Genomic DNA, 19,855 nt, shown 5'->3' on the forward strand with positions numbered 1-19,855 from the left:
GTTTGGTTGCCGTCACTAATTTCTTATTACACTTTCATCGTTATTTTCCCGCATGAAAAAAAAGCCGTCTTATTTCTCCACAGGGAGCCCATTCCCGATAAAAGCCATACATGAAAAACCCTTTTGTACACAGAAGCGAACAAAAAGACCATAAGAAAGTCATGTAGGGAAACTATGCCTTCATATACCTGTGGTATGTAGTTTCTTCTTTCTTGTACGATGGCATGGAACCAAGCGAGCACGAAGAGAGCCTGGGCACGAATGGAAGAGTTGCCTCTGTTGATGTATTCTGGTGCCCAGGAGTCGTAGGTACGCTGAAGATTCTTCTTGGTGCCTGGAGGAGCCTGTTAATCAAAAAATTATAATAAATTATGGATGCTGTAATGTCTTATCAAGTGTACTTCAAGGATGGAGTGTTGCATCAATGGGGAAGTACAGACCCCTTGCATGTGACGTTAAAGGAGCTCAATTTGGAGGGCAAAATAAAATTTCAATCTCCTGAGAATTGAAACCCTATCGTTTTGCCCTCCAAATTGAGCTGCATTCCAAACGTGCTGCGAGGGTTCTATAGGCGTTCTTACCTCATACGTGACTTTCAGACTTGATTGCAATAAAATAGTAGGAAACTTAGGGTGACTCTCCGCTGTCAACCATAAACGGAAACTCTCATGAGGTTCAAGGGAGTTGAGCTCCTGTAAGAAAAAACGGTGAATGTCAGATTAATGGATAAAGTTAGAGTGTATGTATTCACTGTAACGTGTCGGTCCCAAATACCAGCAAGCCCTCCACCGCCACGCGCCTGAGCTTTCGCGTGTTTTTCTTACGTATAGAAGTACACAGTGGAAAAGTATATAATATATATAACCGGGATGCAAACACATGATTCATGCAACATCCCTTGAGATTCGAGAAAAAAATAACAATGAAACAGCCGCCATGTTGGTTGATCTAACAAGAGAATGCTTTGTTATCGTCAACCAACATGGCGGCTATGACGTAACATATATATATGCATGTACCCCACAAAGAGTGTAACATAATACTTGCCTTTTCAAGTGTTGGTAACCAAGATGTGACCAGATGTAAATTCTTCAGACATAACCATTCACCGTTTCTTGCACAGTCATGTAACAGCTGCAGCGCGATGTCTGCTTGTCCTTGACCCATGGCAACCTGGTGGACAACACAGACAACATAGTAAAAGAGTCGAATTCACACCCAATAACTTACTGTCATTCATTTTGAAACAAAGCCCCGAGGGTGAACATATCCCGAAATTAAAGTGCGTTACCTGGTGATATTTATCAATGCCCACCACCTCACTTGCTAATTCTTGCAATTCCTGTAAAATAAGAAAGGAAATCAAATCAAAGCAAGATCAAGCTGGCAGTGACGAGATTGCAGGTAGGGAAATAAAGGGGAGAGAGGATATGCACGGTGACACCGTCGACTTAATCTAGTTGGTAAATACCTGAGACGGGTCAGCACCAGGTGAGATGACGATGAGGATGGGTTCACCAGGTACAGTGTCCTTGACAAGACGCTTTAGATTCAGAGCAGGAGGTGATAACTCCTTTATACCTGAATAAAAGACGATGCACTTAATCAATTAATCATTCAGTTCGTTCGATCGCTCATTCAGTTGTCAAGAGGACAATCAGTCATGTCATTGGGTCGATCAGTCAGTCAGTGAGTCTGTCTGTCCGTCCGTCTGTCTGTCTGTCTGTCATCAGTTAAGGTGTTTCTTACCTAGAGCCTTTGAAGCGAACATAATCATTGCACTTTGAAGCCTGTCAGGACGAAGAGCTTGTACAACAAGAACCTTCAAATACAAACAATACGTGTTATGGCTTTATAAGACGTTTACTTCCTTTCTCTCCTCTCCTCCCCTCTCCCTCCCCCTCTGCCATCCCTTGAACTTCCCCATCCTCCCTCCACTTGAGAATCTTACTTGTTGGAATAAACTGATCTTCTTGGCGACCTGAGGTGGGAATTCTTGCTCACACTGAGAACTACGAGCAAACGAAGTCCACAAGTCTGAATTTTCTAACTGCAGGTTGGCGTAGACACTGGGGAAGGTGTTCTGTTGAGGTAAGTAAAAAAAGATGGTTTATTATGCAGTATTACATGTTACCCGTCCCAACCCCCTTCCTCCTTATCTATAAACTGCTAACAGGAAGGGGTTCCCTGGAAAGCCTGCCCCTGTCACAGTACACGTTTTACATGTTACCCGTCCCAACTCCTTCCCTCCTTATCTACAAATCGCTAACAGGAAGGGGTTCCCTGGATAAGCCCGCCCCTGTCACAGTACACGTCTTGTCCAGAAGTGAACAAGTAGTACAACAGATTGGATGTGCATATGGAAACGACCTAGTATGTAATATCACGCACTTTGAACGAGCTGACGGGTCCTGCCCGGTCTGATTCGATCCAATGTGGTAGCGATTCTCGCAGGTTCTTCATCGATTCCTGCGTGTTAAATAATAGAACTGAGTAAGCAAAATGGTTGGATTTGTGAAGAGTGACAGATAGAAGAGGACAGACAGACAAAGGCAATGACTGACGAAGAGATAGACTGAATATATAATCGATTGATGCCTGACTCTAAAATAGCCACGTATAACAATTCCGATTACCAAGGGATGTTATGCGTTTTGGTTATTACCTGTCGTTTGAACATGTCGGAAACAACCATTCCACAGAAGAACTCCCATTCCTGCAACAACAACAACGAATGAATAAGAAGGAGGTAATAAGAGTCGAGGTTACGAGTGAGATTCTATCCTACAAAACAACATACCTTGTTTTCAAACATGTCACGATGGGTACCATGAACCAAATGAAGAGCAAACATCAGACGATCAGCCTGTAATATTAAACAACAGCTTAGTTTTCATGTCACATTTATTTCATTTCATCATTAGATCTTTCAGGTCGGGTGTAGTTGCTGTCCTACATTAGACTGCACGCGTGTCATAAACACGGGAATAACCTACCGATAAACAATGAAACAATACTCAAGAGAATGACACGCGGTAGGACCAAGTATCAACGCTGTAATACTAGAATATCCAAACTCAGATTAAGTAGACTCCTTTGGACCATGAGTAAGTGTTTGGCTTTACCTTGAATAGAGATCTGCAGACATACTCGTAGACTAAAGACTGTAGCGAGCTGGTTAAGGCTTTGATACGGAACTCAGTGTTACTAGAATCCTGCAAGAAGTTCAAATACTTGTTTATATTTTACATCACTGTTATTATTGCTTGGTATCATTCAGCTGAATGATCTCATAAATATCTTTAGGAGGGCACCTTCAATGAAGAGCAAACACTGCCTCCATGTTCAATTAGACGTTTGGTCTGAAACGGGCTATTGTACTGACCTTCCTTGTCTCGAGAGATCGTTCCACAAGTCGCAGGAATGAGCTCAAGCTAAATCGATACATGTTGTTAAGCTTGGCAAGATCACTGATAATAAAGAACATGGTGCTTCCAGTCTTGGCAAGTGGTAAATAGGCGTCTCTTTCCTGATACAACAAGCAAGCAACACTGATCAGTATAGATCGTAACACATATCAATTAGATTGATATATGTATTGTTGTATTACCTGGTCTAGGGTGGTCTGTACACGATGTGCATCTTGTAATGACTCAGCAATCGTCATACTACTAGCCTTGGTCTTGTTCAATGAATCAAGGAGGTTCTTGTTCTCCAGGATGTTCCCTTCTGCACTGGCAAGGGTCTATAAAAACAACAAGGAATTCCAATTGGAAATATCACTTGTACCATTACCTCCCTTCTATCTAGTCGTAGCAATAGTTCACATACCTCATGCAAGAGTTATCACTTGTACCATTACCTCCCTTCTATCTAGTCGTAGCAATAGTTCACATACCTCAAGCAAGGACTCCTCTAGTTCTGCCAGTTGTATTTTCAGTTCTTCTTCTTTCCTCAGTAGTTCAGTCTTCTTGATTTCAAGTTGAGGTTTCTCGTGTTGGATGGTGATACCAAGCAACTAAAACAACAACAAAATTGCCATATTATATATGTACTATCCGGTAACCATGAATAGAACACATCTTGCGTGAACACAGGGGTGATGAAGACCTGTAAGCTTAGTCAGCTGGCTCTATTTAAATCTCTCCTATTTGACTAATACGATCGATATGCAACCGAAGGACCCCCTTGTCTGCGTGAACTTATTACGTATATTGATTTTTGTTACCTGTCCTGTGAGGCCTGCTCTTGTTGTAGTAAAGTTCACCTCGGATACAATAGCATGTGCGTCAGGAGGAAGGTCAGGGTTGGGATTCCTTGTGGCCATGAAAAGGCTAGAGAGAAGAAAACAAATATGGTTAGCGCACTTTACCACCCTCTCTCCATCAGTACTCTGTATTAAGAGTACTATGATTCAAAGCTGAAGCCACACGGATTAGAGAGAAGCCGAAAGAAGGCCGCGCTCTAACAAACTGAGCTTCGGCTGATCCTATGGATGAGACATTGGTACGCTATGCATGTAATAGTGTCACAAAATGGACGCACAGTTACATGTGACTTACTTGAAATCTTCATTGTAGTCAATCACTTTCTCTCCGATTTGAACAACAAACCGTGGACCTTGAGGAAATAAAATAAAAGTTAACATAAAATAAAGATTCATTAGAAACAAAATCACTAAGTGACTACCTTGACTGATAAGATCTCCCCGTAGGATGGGATACAATACAGGATCAATACCATCCATCTCTTGGATAAGAAGAGTCTTGCCAAATCGCACAGCCAATTCCAACCCGGTAGAGAAGTTAGAATCCTGAAGAAAAAAATATTAAGTCCATGGTTAGATAAAGAGTTGAGAGTTATTTGTGAAGAATATTGAAAGTGATGGTAGTGTGTGTGAGTATGAAAGTAGATTATCATCATAATTACTTAGGTAGTAACCTTTGCTTGTCTGTCTTACCTGTTGGTTTATGACCTCAAGTCGTTGATCTTTCAGGTTGGTCTTCAGCCAGTCTGTAGCTCGTGATGATGGATCTACCAAAAACGGTCGCAATGCGCTCTGGAAAAAACATCAATTAGTCAGAAAGACAATGAACCATGGTCATTGGAACCTAAGCTATAACCAAGTTTTTTTCTAAGTAACCACTACTAATAATAGACGCATTATTGATCAGTCATTATTTAGGAGAGAAAGTCATTCGAAATAGTTAAAGAAATAATAATTTCTATGCAGGGACAAAAGGGCGAAAAATGGAAGAAAGCGATCGATAATGACTCGGCAGATTTCTTACCTTCATAATGACCAACGCATTTTCAATCGATAAGTCATCGGACGGTAGACCCTCGGACTTCCATCCCAACTGTTCACTTTCAGTGCTCATGAATCGCCTGAAGTCAAAGCCATCAAGTCCTATGTTCTCACACCACTTGATCATAGTGTCACGCCGAATGTCTTCTGGTGCACTACTCAGATAAGTCACAAATCCAGCTGCAAGTTGAGCTCTTCGTGGAAGCTGTTCAAGCTCTGAAGTCAACTCGTGAACCTGTAAAAAAGTGATGCCACCCAAAAGTAAATATAGCAGTAGTATATATTCATGGACGAAGGACACGGGTGAAAAACGCACTGCCCAAGGTCGGAAATTTTCCAATGGTTTTATTTGTAAATACGATGCGTCTACGAATTTCCCGCCAAACTTCAGAGCATGTGCAGTGCGTTTTTCACCCGTGTCTGGAGGGAAATTACTTTTGCAAAGGAGGAAACACAAAGAAACGCAGAAACCTAACAAGCATACTTATACGCAAAGTATTTAGCACAGGCTTACACCAGTATTCATCACCTTAGGATCTTATTAGGTAAGTTCATTAGATCAGGATATAATTGGTCCAGTTCCTTATTGATTAAGACAATCATTAAAGTTGGTTAAAATACGTTGTGCACAACTAGCAAATGCTCACTTGATTAACACACGACTGATACAACCTACCTGTCCCGTCCATCTATTAAACTCGCCATCCAGTTTATTAACAAGTGCTCCGGCAGCAGCGATAGTTTCATTAGCTTTGTCAAGATCCATCTTAAGCTGGGTAGCTTCTTGTGTTCGTAGCTCAAACCTGAAAAATACAAGTAAATTATCATGTAGTATCTAAAAGATCGGATTGGAATTCGGCTTTGGTGACGGAGGGAAACCCTCATAACAAGGGATATACCCCAACCAACTACCACGACTCTCCCCGGTGTGTTAATGTGCAAAGCAATAATAACGATTCTATAATCATTTCAGCATATTTATTTTACCTTTTTCTCATTTCTGCTACTTCACGATCAACTTTATCAAGAGCTCGTCCGAGTTTTTCTAGTCTTTGTTGAGACTTCTCGAGATTTCTAGAAAAACCGCAAGAAAACAATGAAGGTTAATGACTACTATAAACTAATTGCGATTTTGAGACGGCAATACCACAAAATATTAACGGTTAGTTGGCAGAAAATATATTGAGTATTGGGCGGACTCACGAAGACATAGATACCAAAAAAGTGCGATTTTCGACGCAAATCAAATGCTATGAGCCAATCGCGCACGGTAATTCTGAGACGACAATACCACGTTATATTGACGACGATCAAACTTATTGGTCTCCTATCTAATCCTTACCTCTGGAGCTGAGACTGTTCGGTCTCAAGGGGTTCAATCTTCTCCAGTACTATTGAAAACTTGACATTAGCTTTGACCCATGCTGCAAGTGGTGCTGCAGCTGAGCTGGCTCGTTTAGCAAGCTGGAAAAAAAATCGGGTTAGGTTATATGAAACTACTTTAGTGTACTAAGTTATACCCGATGTTTTCATAATCACGCGACAAACATAGTCCCAGACGGTTTTCTTTGCTTCCGTCAATTAAATTTTCAACGCTACGATTTATCTTTTTTATTGATTGACGGAACCAAAATCCCAAAAAGCAGACATCTGGGGTTGTGTTGGTGCGTAATTCAATATGGACGTGGCTGTAAACGTCTCAGTGACGGACGGCGTCCAACAAGTATGTACCTTGGGGTCGAAGGAGTTGGCATTCTTTGTGAGCAGTTCTTCTACGCTTGCTCTTATTTCTGGTGTTATCTTGCGAGCATCAAATGAACAGATTTCCTCTTTCACTCCGCGCTTGGCTAAGAAACTATAATTAACAAAATAATTTAGTTGAAATCTGAACACAAGTATTTATATCGTCCAATGGTTAGTCTTCTCAGATAATATCCATCTTGGATATGGACAATATGGACATCCAATATGGCGGATATATGACGTCACATGAATACTGACCTTTTCATGCTGACCCAAGATGTATCAAAAATACCCATGAGTCTTAGCACACCTTCAAGAATATCCCGGATAACATCTGGAGGCATGCGCAGTGAGCGTATCTCCGACAGGGATTCTGGTTTGATGTTGCCCACGGCGTCCTTGGCTTCTTGTATAAGCGGCTCGATTTCTGACAGTTCTATTTCGATGGCTTTCTTTCTTTTCTCGAGTTTGAGCGACTCTTCTCCTTGCTTTTGCTTCAACGTTTCCATTTCGCTCTTGGATTCGCTTGCTCGCTAGAAAATAACAATAAGATAAGCTTCCATAAACTTAAATTCAAGTAAATGGGGTTTGCAAGAGATGCAAGAGAATAAGAATGTACTGTCGTTTCAGACGTTAGTCGTTTTTTCAGAGTAAATGTACTGCCTGTGACAGTACAGACAAACTCAGTCTAGTACTGACCCAGTTTCCGCGTGTCTATCCGACAGTTAATTACCTGCATGCTGGCGGTGATTTCTCTCAGTGCTGTATCAGCTTCTTCTTGTTTCTCTGCCAGTTTGACGCTTTGTTCAGCAGCCTTTTGAGTCAGGTCTGCCACCAGGTTTTTGGCATCTGTCAATTTAGCTACACCGGCCTACCAAAACAAAAGCAGCACAGAAAAGTTTTTTTACCCGTCTGCCATACAAGTTGAGATTCGATTAACCCAAAGGTTTGAATGAAAACAGACCATCTTCTTACAACTCCCTAAACCACGATCCAAGACATGAAGTGCAGCTCAATTTGGCGGAGGGAGGGGTCAATAGCATTTTATTCTCATGACTGTTAATAACTTTTTTGCCCTCCAAGTTGGGCTACACTGTCAGTCGTTGAAAGGTGCATCAGTAATTAATCGAACCTGTAAATGCTGTTGTCGTTTAACTACACCGTCTCGTTTGCCATTAAAGATAGCTTTGTAGTTATTGAGGAAAGTCATATACCGACGAGGCGCAGCATCCTTTTCGCTGCACATCTCATGGATGGACAGGAAACTCTTGACCAAGTCTTCACCCTTGAACTTGCTTCCTTTGCCTCCCTTGGCTTGTTCGTCGCCACTAGTGGATACTCCTTCGCTAGCCAGCAGCATGCGGGGAACTGGTAGAGATAATAAAAGAAGGGGAATATTTTGTGATGTAGGCTCTAGGCTTTTCCAAATAAAAGACGTGTGATTATGTTACAGTGCGTCAATCTATGTTTAGACCCTGTCAGTTCTCAGAGGATCATAGCCAAATTTTAGGCCCTCTGGGCGGAGAAGAAGAGACCGTCCTTCCCGCTCCTCCGTTCCGTTATTCTCCGCTTTAACGCAGGATATAAGATATCTTGTCAAAGTTGTTAAGTTCTGTCAAACTAATAAAGTAGGTATACTCACTTTGCAGCATACTTTCTTGACTCCATCTCTCCATCCACTGGAAGGCGCACGTCTTGTAGAAGGCAGGATTAGACTCACAATGAGCCTTGAAACTGGGCGATGAAGAATCCATGATCAATACAATATGTAGGTTGACACACACGCGGGAGGCGAAGTAAGATATTAAGTTACCACGGAAACCATCCTGGGATGCTTGATCCCTGAGGGGGGAGAGGAGGGGCTCTATTTCTTCAGGGGTGTAGAGGCCAGGGATTTCACCAGCACTGAGTAGACTGTTGATTAGTTCCAGCATGGCAGGGTCTACCAGGTGGTGATCTTCCAGTATCAGGGCCATCTGTTCTCCTTCTATACCTGCTTTCTGCATCACCTGAACGACGACATCGAACATGTTGAATGAATGTAACTAGATTTGTCAGTCTTGACAAAATAAAATTATCACCATCATCAACACCATCATCAGCATCAGCATCATCATCACAATCACCATCACAATCACCATCGCCATCGCCATCATCAACACCATCACCATCATCAGCATCACCATCATCAACACCATCACCATTATCAGCATCACCATCATCAACACCATCACCATCATCACCATCATCACCATCATCACAATCACCATCGCCATTATCGCCATCATTATCAACGTCCATTACCATGATCCGCATTACAATTATCATCCTCTTCATTACCCTCATGCACCATCATTACCATAATCATCATTACCATTACCATCATCAACATCAGTCATCCCTATCATAATCATCTTCATAAACCATTATTGCTTATCTATCTTACCTATACACAAAATCCACATAGAAACATATAAATGTTGGTGTGAAGTAGGTCAATAATCATCATATATTTTTGTCCTTACCAACTTAAGGTCGTTCTTAAACTGTTTAAGTCCATAGGAGCGCGAGACTTTAGGAGTGACCACTTCAATGTTATGCATGTGCGTTACTAGTGTTACCGCTGTCCTTCGTCCCACGCCACTTCGTCCAGCCAATAGTAGTGAGCCTCCGGGTAACGTTAGTGTACGATCAACACGGGCAATGTTGTCCAGGACTTCTTTAAACATCAGGATCTCTAGTTCACGGTTTTCTCGAGCTATCAAGGAAAAGAATCGTTATTCCCTCAGTTAGTCTTTCATTCATTCATTCTTTGTTTTATTAGTCTGTGAGTTGTCATCCAGCCAACCAGGAAGTCATTTGGTCAGTCAGTAACGAGTGGAACACATCAAACATGTTCTTTATTTGATGGTTACTTGAGGAAGCGGGGACGCAAGTGGGTTTTAAAAGCTTTTATGTTATGATACTATTTCTCACATTATTAGGGCGTTACTGACAGGAAGAGAGAGGGTAAGGAAGGAGAGCATACTAGACTTGCTACAGAGGAACGTACCGTAAGTCTTGATTCCTTTAGCTATGACTTGCTTGAAATCGTTTGGTTCCAGTTTACCCAGTTTTCTTCCATAAGAAGGCAAAGGACCCCCAATAGTAGAAACGCTCCCTTCAGCCTTGCCGGGTTCTCCACTGGGAGGAAGAGTCACATGTGCACCCCAGGTAACGAAGTATGTTGATTCTAATCGATCAAACGATACTGACCAATCAGAGCGTAGTTGAGAAGCCAGTATGCTACAACAATGACAATTCAAAATATTATTGGCTTGGATATCATTATTCAAGTATCAAAAAGCGGAACAGGAGGGTCTATCAAGTGGCAGCAGCCATGTTGGATGACAGGAATTAAATCATTCAGTTTCTCTAGGGAATCTAGCGAAAGAGATTCTGTCTGCCATCCAACATGGCTGCCGATACGTCATACCGCTGACCAACATCAAGTACATACCTATCAAATTTGTCCAGTCCCTTTTTACCAACCAGTCTGTCTCGGAACAAGCGCCTGGCTTCATAGGCACAAACCTCTAGCAGCTGATTAGCTGAGGTGTCTTCTACGCCTACCTCATACCGGAGTAGGCCTAGGACCCACAGAGTTAAGTCACGTGGGGTGAATAGATAGTGCGAGTAGTCGTCCACGGTGAACTTGGCGCGAGTCTGAAGAAACAGATTTTACAATTTGATAAAAGAATGATAAATTGTAATAATGTTTTACGCAACTATCCAGGAAAGGTAGCTGTACATGTGACGGAGCTGGAATTGAATATTCAAGCTCAAAGGGGGAATGAAAGATCCTGATGTTTCGGTAGATTTATCCAATTCTTGAAGAAGAAGAAATAACCAATTGTCTATTCATAAGATTCAATCCAGGATTATCAATGATATTGATGACGTAACCTGATGTAGAGTGACTATTATTACCCCCCTCTTACCTGTTCATATACAGATACCATGGTACCAGCTAAAGTCTGGATGTTCCTGATAGATCCCCACACAGGATGAGAGCTTAATGTTTTGTTCAGTACTGGATACAAGTAAGCACCGTATATGGCCTGCAGCTGGTTACGATCGGGATACCTTTATAAACAAAGTAAAGTTCATCATTAACTGAGACCGGAGGGTTAGATGTTACTGCACTTTTAGGCAAATAATAAAGGCTAATTAATCAAGGTATTATTGATGACCAGCTGACTTACCCAATAGCGCAGACTCGAACGATCGATGTAAATCTTGTAGTGATAATGTGTCTTCCCATTCCTGTACCAGCACTCATGGAAGCAACTACTTGAACACCCTCTAGTCCTACCCACTCTAGATTATCATCATAGAAACCCTTATAGGTTATCACCTATGTAAACAGTATAGGCAGTTAATAATAATAATCAGTATACTGGTGGGAGGAGGCACTACTTGAACACCCTCTAGTCCTACCCACTCTAGGTTATCATCATAGAAACCCTTATAGGTTATCACCTGTGTAAACAGAATATAAAATGGAGACTATGCACAGAATGGTATGTTCCTGGTAGAGGTGGTATCTTATGAGTAAGATGGTTATGAAACGTTTAAGAGGAAATTAGAAAATGAGAGGGAAAAAAAGCACTGGGGTGTGATGCAGAAGCAAAGCAGCGCCAAAATCCGCACAAAGGACCTGAGCTCACACCCTTGTGCTGACAAGGTCTTCAACCGCAGTTACTTCATGATTCTTTGACCAGATTTGTGCGTAACACACAGCAAAGGACTAGTTAATTGCTGACTTCTATAAATCAAACAGTTACCCAACTGAAGCTTTGATTCGAGGAATCCTAATTTAAAATCACCAAGTTTGAATTCGCGTAATTCTACAACTGGCTTTCAAAACTATTGACTTGTGATGATTACCTGTTGCAAGAAAGCTATCAACTGACTTGTTCCCCACTTATCAGGTTTGGGTAGATTGAGGTCTTTAAGGTAGAGTACTAATCGTTCACAGTCTTTAGGTCTATAGACACGACCAGTATTGGTGCTAATGACCATACACATTTGTTGAAGCTTCTGCAAGACGTGTTTGGGGGAGGACTGAGCACTACAGTGGATGACAGCCACCTGGGTTGAACGGAGCTGCTCGAAACAAGATCGCAGTAGTAACCTAGAAGAAAATAACACAATGAATTGCTTGGTAATCTGTATCCATACCCGTTATGAGTATAATAACATTGGAAAGTCCTCAAATAATAATCCTTATAATACTACCTGGAATAGAGTATTTGTGTTAGTAGTAGGTCAGGGGCGTAATTATGATGTCTCGATTAGAGGGGGTAGGGGGCAATGTACCATTTTACCGCCAAATCCACAGGAATCCCGCATGAATTAATTAAATTTTGGTACCAGGAGCAAACTTTTTTGGGGAAGGCACGTGCTCCCTGTCCCACTGCAAACGCAAGTGTAGTAAGTAATCTGACTTACTCTTTGCCGCATCCCTCAGGTCCCACGAGAAGGAAAGACTGTCGATTATCATTCTGCAGCCATGGAGAAAACAGGTCCAGACCTCGCTTGATATCAGCCGTCCTGATGACAGGACTACTGTTCTGACCTGTCAAGTCTTCCACAGACAGGGAATCAGGTACCTGGAAAAGATAATGGCTTGTCTTACATCATTACATGACATTTAAAAAATATAATACAATATCTATTTTTTCGAACTGTCTTTGACCCTGATCAGGTCTGTAGTTCCTAAGGCAGGACTGCTGTGACTTGAAGTGGTGTGATTGGTTCATTTTATGTCGTCACATCTGTATTCTAGTCATCGTGGCTACAGTATCCTTACCTCCAGTTCATAAGACATCAACCGCCCTTTGTCTGGGTCGTAGTAGGTATCTAGAGGTCGTTTGGAGTCTGGTGGCATCTCGTGTGTCCAGTGGAAAACCTGAAGATTTATATATCGTTAGGTTAAATATACTGAAGTTACGTTTAAACAAATACAACAGTAAAACCAGCAATAGCAACAACAATATCAAAAAAGATTAAATACTAAATGAAATGTGTGCTTACTTCTTTAGCAAAGGAGGTCTGACTATTGGCTGACAGATTAGCACCTAGTCCTCTAATAAGACTACAAACGAACTGTTGCTTGACTCGTACACCATGCATGTGAGATAACCCATTCATCACCAAACCAACCCTCGTTGTCTCTACCACCAGGTCGTTCTGCTTATACACCCAGTCTAGAGCCTTGTAGAAGTAATCTTCTAACCACGGCTCCAGGACACGCCTTACTTCTTCAGATTGGTTTTGAAGCCAGGACCTGACCAGTGCCTTGATGTCTGTGTCCTCCTCACTAGAATACATTACAGTAATATATATTGAACGATAACAAATAATAAAAAGTTGTGGACTCAGTAAACATACGCGCGCAAGGTAGATTTTCATGAGGGACTCTGAATCAGGTAGAGCTGATTTATGTGTTTCGCCACATTTCATGTCGATCCTTGTAAAGATTATATTTTCAGAGTTAGAGAAACCAAAACAAAAGAAGATACCGCGGCTGCACTTACCTCAAGAAGATCATTCCCATCCTAGATATAGTAGCAGGAGATGCACAGCTTAAATCATGAGACTCAAACAAGAAGTTCACGTTTGGCCCAAACTGAATACGCTCCCCGGAGGGCATGGTAAGGAGTCTGTTATCATCCAGGACCGAGTTGAGAGATTCTATCCACTCGGGATCGATGTCGCCATCACAGATTATCCACGACTGGATATCGATTGGTTCCCGAACTACTTGCCTGGCTGCATTGGTTAGAACTCCGTCAGACCATTCTCGAGTGTCCATGTCAATTTGACCAAGCAGCTAACAAAATAAATAATTACGATGGTATTCAGTTTCGAATTATATTCTCGAGAGAAGGGCATAAGGTTTGTAAGGCTAAAATATGTACCTGTGTCCTGGGCATGGCTTTAGGATTCATTGTGTATTGCTTGACCGTCTGTCCAATCTTTCCAAGTGCAATCCTTAAGATCTTCCAGATGGTACTCTTACCAGACCCTGAAGGTCCAATAATAACCACGCCCATCCGTTGTTTTAACTGCTCATACAGTTCAAGGGCTTTCTTGACTTGTGCTTCCATGACAACCAAATTACTCTCTTGAGCGGCAGCTCTTAGTGCTTCTGCTAGCTGTTCATATTCCACACCCTTGACGTCTACCCCTGGGAAGACGTCGAGTACCAAGGCATCAAATCTCTTGGAGTCGGCAAAAGTGAGCTTAGAGAGGGTATTTACCCGAAGTGCTTGTACTACGACACTGGTCTCAACGGTAATATCCACTGCAAGAAAAATGTGCATGATAACGTTACTGTTAAATGTAAGCTGAAGATATGAAAAGGTACAACTACTTAGTGATTCCTATAAGGGTTACCTTTATTGCCGGCCTGTTTCTGTGCTTGTAATAGATTACCACAGCCTCGTAACACAGTCTTCAAAGCACGCAGACCCCAGTCATAGTGTTGCTGACGTGAAAGAAGCTCCCTGTGATAGAAAATATTATTATAGTACAACTTTGTAAAGTAGAAAAAAAAAATACGTGAAAACTAAAAATTAAAGAAATTGTACGAATTTTTAAAACGCAGAGTCCTAAAAATCAGGAGCATAATTGGATCCATTCGATTTTGACCCGTGTTATTCGCTAATTGCATCCATTCGATTTTGACCCGTGTTATTCGATAATTGGATCCATTCGATTTTGACCCGTGTTATTCGCTAATTGGATCCATTCGATTTTGACCCGTGTTATTCGATAATGGGATCCATTCGATTTTGACCCGTGTTATTCGCTAATTGGATCCATTCGATTTTGACCCGTGTTATTCGATAATTGAATCCATTCGATTTTGACACGTGTTATTCGATAATTGAATCCATTCGATTTTGACCCGTGTTATTCGATAATTGAATCCATTCGATTTTGACCCGTGTTATTCGATAATGGGATCCATTCGATTTTGACCCGTGTTATTCGATAATGGGATCCATTCGATTTTGACCCGTGTTATTCGATAATGGGATCCATTCGATTTTGACCCGTGTTATTCGCTAATTGAATCCATTCGATTTTGACCCGTGTTATTCGATAATTGAATCCATTCGATTTTGACCCGTGTTATTCGCTAATGGGATCCATTCGATTTTGACCCGTGTTATTCGCTAATTGGATCCATTCGATTTTGACCCGTGTTATTCGATAAATGAATTCATTCGATTTTGACCCGTGTTATTCGATAATGGGATCCATTCGATTTTGACCCGTGTTATTCGATAATTGGATCCATTCGATTTTGACCCGTGTTATTCGCTAATGGGATCCATTCGATTTTGACCCGTGTTATTCGATAATGGGATCCATTCGATTTTGACCCGTGTTATTCGATAATGGGATCCATTCGATTTTGACCCGTGTTATTCGCTAATTGGATCCATTCGATTTTGACCCGTGTTATTCGATAAATGAATTCATTCGATTTTGACCCGTGTTATTCGCTAATTGGATCCATTCGATTTTGACCCGTGTTATTCGATAATTGGATCCATTCGATTTTGACCCGTGTTATTCGATAATGGGATCCATTCGATTTTGACCCGTGTTATTCGATAATGGGATCCATTCGATTTTGACCCGTGTTATTCGATAATGGGATCCATTCGATTTTGACCCGTGTTATTCGCTAATTGAATCCATTCGATTTTGACCCGTGTTATTCGCTAATTGGATCCATTCGATTTTGACCCGTGTTATTCGCTAATTGGATCCATTCGATTTTGACCCGTGTTATTCGATAATTGAATTCATTCGATTTTGATCCGTGTTATTCGCTATTTTCAACCATTCGGTTTTGACCCGTGTTATTCGCTATTTTCAACCATTCGGTTTTGACCCGTGTTATTCGCTATTTTCAACCATTCGATTTTGACCCGTGTTATTCGCTATTTTCAACCATTCGGTTTTGACCCGTGTTATTCGCTATTTTCAACCATTCGATTTTGACCCGCGTTATTCGCTATTTTCAACCATTCGGTTTTGACCCGGGTCGGTCCTCTCGCCTTCCTATTTCCCAAATACCCAGGCAAAAGACAATATAAGGAATTTCAATAGACATACTTTGACAAGTTGAAAATTGCCACTAGTTTTCTACCAAGACTCTTGGCTTCTTTAAATCCCTCAGAGAACATAATGACTTCAGCGATGAGCTCATTATCAGGACGAGACATGGCAACGGGTCGAAACAACTGCTTTAAATTATCGGGCAGCTTTTGACGGCCACCATAACCCTTTCCTGCCGGGTTGAGGGTGATAAAGATACCAGAATTGAAGTCGATGTCAACCTGCAGATAGGCAAAGAAATGAAGAACTATTGAAAGGCATCAGCACTCACACGTGATAGAGCGGTTTTCGTATGCAGGCGTGGGAAACGAGCCGTACCGTTTCCGTAACTAAGCGTGCTTTACGGTGTACGTGCTGTAAGTCAGTACCGTATGCATGAAAACAGCTCATATGTCAAATAAAAGCAATTTTATCAGTTTTCAATATAGCGTGCGTACAGGATAAGATATCTCACACAATCCTTGAACAAGGACTCTTTTGGCCTGGTGATTTTTACATCAGGGTTGATCTATCAAGACTTACCGTTCTTCCTAGAAGCTCAGTACTTTCGAGTTTGGATTTAAGTGCAGCTTGAATGGTTTGTATCTGCATAGAGACGGCTGACAGGACTGCTTCCTCTAGACGATTGAACTCATCGAAGCAGCCCCAGGCACCACACTTGACCAAGCCGATGAATATACGACCCATAGATTTGACATCAATACCCTGGTGGAATTAATAGAACAATTAGGAGATGAAAATGTTAAAAATGAACTCTCTTTACATGGATGGTGTTCTGTGTTCGTGTTCTGCCGAGGAGAGGGGAACCTCAGGTAGTCTTGGTACTGGGGCGGTGGGAACCTTTGAAAAAGAGAACAAAATTGAATGCAATGGAAATAAAAGGGGAAATGAACCGATTTCAAAGAGAAAAGAAAGCATGACAAATTTCTAACTGTTTATACGATAACCATACAAACATACCTCGTCGCAGTTAAACACAAGAACCTGTCTCCCAAACAGACCTCCAAGAGCTTTAACTGATTCTGTTTTACCAGTACCTGCAGGACCATAAGGGTTCCCCCCCAGACCCATGTGCATTCCTTGTGTAAGAGTAAGGTAACACTTATCAGTCAGGGGGGTGTGCACTAGCTTAGGTGCGTTGCCCTGGTACTCGTAAGTGTAGTGAAACTCAGCATCACACATACGAATGAGGCATGATCCTGAAGAAAACAATACAAATATCAAATTAGGGGAGGGGAGGTAAGGGGTAGGGTACGATAGTCAAGTTAGTTTGATTTTATTATACCACATCGAGCCCGGCTTAGAAATGTGAGAGTAAACTCACGACATTAACATTACGTAACGTTCATTTTATATGAGGCCCATATTTCTGATGAGGACTTTCTTACGTTTATGCATGTAAAATCGTAGTTGTTTCTGCCACACCCAGTCATCCAGTGTCTTGACCGAGCTCTTGATCAGCTGTTGCACTACATCAATAGCATGTATAGCGTCTAATATCAGCGCCTTTAGCTTTAGCTCTAAGACATGAGCCTTAGTGTCCCCTGCGTCACCCGATCCAATCTCTGCACTCGTGTATGACTCCAGTTGAGATTCCATTTCGATCTGGAACTCTTGGAGGCTGTTGCTTTTGATTGCTGCTTCACATCGTTCTGTGAACTGGATCTGTTCGGCCAGGCATAGAATCTGAGTGCGCAAAGTAAAATATTTAGCTGTTTATCAATAAAGAAATAGAAAACGCGAAGGCGTGCTGTGTGCTTTCATAAAGCATGCACGTACAACCAATCAGAACGTGAGATTTATAAGGTGTTTTAAGGTGTGCATACCTGTGAAGGGAAGTCGGCAGGATTGACTCCAGCACTACCTCCTTTCTTACCAATCTGAAGACATTCCTCAAGCAATTCGCTTAGCGTGTCTTTCATCTCCTTTGCCAAGAGATCTAGCCACACCTACGAAGCAATACAAAAATCATGCTTATATTATATTCAAAGCGACAAGGGATCACACCTTTGTTAACATTGTCTTTAGTAATATCTTATTTGTTATGGCATATTATGGGGGGAGGGGTCAGGAAATTCAATTGGTATCTCTTCTAATAATATTACATAACTTCGGTCCCTTGACGATGGAGTGCATCCTGACCGAAATTAAAGTTTTAAATAAAACTTTTTTTTGGTCCAAAGGGTCAAAAGTCTCAGTATGCTTTAACATACCTCTACTTCAGGAGTGATAGTAACAGGCCTCTTCAAAGGTACAAGTTCACCTTCAATAGACATCATAGCTATGATGACCTTGTTGCCTTCATCAAAGGTTACATTATGTATACCAGCAAACAACTTCTTGAGGTGAGACTGGATGACTGTTGGGTTGGTGGCCTGGCCGAGGATTTCTAGTAAATCATCATCACCAATGAAATAGAACCGTGGAAACATGGATCTTTTTTCCTATCATAACGTGTGTGAGTAAAAGGCGATTAGAAATGCCACGATAATAGTCTTAATTTCCTCTTCAAAAAATGCTGGTGTCTAGTTTTTGATTTTTATTTATTCATTCATTCTTTTCTTTCATTTTGTTTCCCTTTCTTTTTCATCTCATTTCTCTTTCTTTCTTTCTTCCATCCATCCTTTCTTTCTTTCCTTCTATTCATTTTATTTATTCGTTATTTTTAACTTACTAAGCACTACGACAATAAGATTAAAGCCCGCTTCAAAAGTCCTATCAACAGCTAATTAGTATTGAAAGGAACTATTGTAATACCTCCAAGAACTCATTGAGTGATTTTTGACAACGCTGTAACTGATCTAGCAAAGTAACCAGGACGTTCCTGATGCCTGAACGACCAACCAATGATACAACACGGTTGTCATTGACGATGTCTGCCATTATTGACCTACGAGAACAATGTATCCAGAAGAAATATTTATGACCGTTGAAGTGGCGGTAGTGATGTAAATGTTGAAACCTTGCAACTACATCCGTATCAAAATCTACACCATCCAAACAACTGGCTATAGTCCAAGACTACCTCCAGTTGGGTGTGTCGCATAATTATGGAAATTAAAGAAAGGGCGTTCCAGTATAAAGAAACTCACTATTGCCAAATAAAAAACTCTGCAACACCTTACCCACCCTTCATCGAAAAAGATCGTCGTGTGTAATAAATAAGTAGAAAAAGACTCAAGCCTCGTATATTCTAAGGAATAAACGCAACATTACTAGCCAGTATTACCTGAAATCGTCATTCACCCTCTGGAATCGTCCCTGTTCGCGAGGTAGAGCGCCTCGCCCAAATATAGGTTCCAAGTACACCCATTTCCTCTGTATCTGATTGAGGTTGTGCAGATATTCATCAAGATCTGCCAAACGGGTCTCCCAGATGGACGCCTTGTCTTCGAATCCTTTGTAGTAGGGTGAGTCTTTGAGGGACTGTAGCAGACACTGATTGTCACCCACCTTGGGATCAAATAAACAATGCCAAAAGTTTTATTTACTTATTATTAGGGAAGGCAAGTAGCATAGATAGTGGCGTATGGGCCCCTTTTCGCCACGATTTTCTGTTATTTTCTTTCTTTCTTTCTTTCATCCTTCCTTCCTTCCTTCCTTCCGTTTTTCTTTCTCTTT

At 41.4% G+C, this 19,855-nt stretch overlaps 1 protein-coding gene across 1 annotated transcript in view; it reads right to left on the bottom strand.

The window, feature by feature from the left end:
• LOC116287489 (cytoplasmic dynein 2 heavy chain 1) overlaps window positions 1–19,855 on the bottom strand; it is a 32,704-nt gene that overhangs the window by 3,533 nt on the left and 9,316 nt on the right. The window contains exons 18-64 of the mRNA XM_031694169.2: window positions 19,464–19,687; window positions 18,992–19,124; window positions 18,448–18,678; window positions 18,061–18,183; window positions 17,623–17,920; window positions 17,195–17,433; window positions 16,757–16,939; window positions 16,232–16,455; window positions 14,495–14,604; window positions 14,017–14,402; window positions 13,633–13,928; window positions 13,130–13,415; window positions 12,906–13,004; window positions 12,545–12,705; window positions 11,981–12,227; window positions 11,296–11,447; window positions 11,032–11,176; window positions 10,551–10,756; window positions 10,104–10,336; window positions 9,577–9,809; window positions 8,694–9,060; window positions 8,184–8,419; window positions 7,785–7,922; window positions 7,310–7,584; window positions 7,040–7,163; window positions 6,651–6,772; window positions 6,296–6,382; window positions 5,985–6,111; window positions 5,292–5,543; window positions 4,961–5,059; window positions 4,690–4,813; window positions 4,563–4,620; window positions 4,229–4,334; window positions 3,899–4,018; window positions 3,611–3,745; window positions 3,386–3,529; window positions 3,126–3,215; window positions 2,801–2,866; window positions 2,666–2,716; window positions 2,392–2,469; window positions 1,952–2,083; window positions 1,750–1,822; window positions 1,472–1,581; window positions 1,292–1,342; window positions 1,048–1,173; window positions 582–692; window positions 189–344 (exon numbers count right to left, since the gene is read on the bottom strand). Coding sequence (XP_031550029.2) covers window positions 189–344; window positions 582–692; window positions 1,048–1,173; window positions 1,292–1,342; window positions 1,472–1,581; window positions 1,750–1,822; window positions 1,952–2,083; window positions 2,392–2,469; window positions 2,666–2,716; window positions 2,801–2,866; window positions 3,126–3,215; window positions 3,386–3,529; window positions 3,611–3,745; window positions 3,899–4,018; window positions 4,229–4,334; window positions 4,563–4,620; window positions 4,690–4,813; window positions 4,961–5,059; window positions 5,292–5,543; window positions 5,985–6,111; window positions 6,296–6,382; window positions 6,651–6,772; window positions 7,040–7,163; window positions 7,310–7,584; window positions 7,785–7,922; window positions 8,184–8,419; window positions 8,694–9,060; window positions 9,577–9,809; window positions 10,104–10,336; window positions 10,551–10,756; window positions 11,032–11,176; window positions 11,296–11,447; window positions 11,981–12,227; window positions 12,545–12,705; window positions 12,906–13,004; window positions 13,130–13,415; window positions 13,633–13,928; window positions 14,017–14,402; window positions 14,495–14,604; window positions 16,232–16,455; window positions 16,757–16,939; window positions 17,195–17,433; window positions 17,623–17,920; window positions 18,061–18,183; window positions 18,448–18,678; window positions 18,992–19,124; window positions 19,464–19,687 — 7,767 coding nt within the window. The remainder of the gene's footprint in view (window positions 1–188; window positions 345–581; window positions 693–1,047; window positions 1,174–1,291; window positions 1,343–1,471; window positions 1,582–1,749; window positions 1,823–1,951; window positions 2,084–2,391; window positions 2,470–2,665; window positions 2,717–2,800; window positions 2,867–3,125; window positions 3,216–3,385; window positions 3,530–3,610; window positions 3,746–3,898; window positions 4,019–4,228; window positions 4,335–4,562; window positions 4,621–4,689; window positions 4,814–4,960; window positions 5,060–5,291; window positions 5,544–5,984; window positions 6,112–6,295; window positions 6,383–6,650; window positions 6,773–7,039; window positions 7,164–7,309; window positions 7,585–7,784; window positions 7,923–8,183; window positions 8,420–8,693; window positions 9,061–9,576; window positions 9,810–10,103; window positions 10,337–10,550; window positions 10,757–11,031; window positions 11,177–11,295; window positions 11,448–11,980; window positions 12,228–12,544; window positions 12,706–12,905; window positions 13,005–13,129; window positions 13,416–13,632; window positions 13,929–14,016; window positions 14,403–14,494; window positions 14,605–16,231; window positions 16,456–16,756; window positions 16,940–17,194; window positions 17,434–17,622; window positions 17,921–18,060; window positions 18,184–18,447; window positions 18,679–18,991; window positions 19,125–19,463; window positions 19,688–19,855) is intronic.

The sequence above is a fragment of the Actinia tenebrosa genome, unplaced genomic scaffold (genome assembly GCF_029948245.1).
Source record: "Actinia tenebrosa isolate PJP-AT-01 unplaced genomic scaffold, QUT_ActTen_1.0 PGA_scaffold6__47_contigs__length_16458017, whole genome shotgun sequence".
NCBI lineage: Eukaryota > Metazoa > Cnidaria > Anthozoa > Actiniaria > Actiniidae > Actinia > Actinia tenebrosa.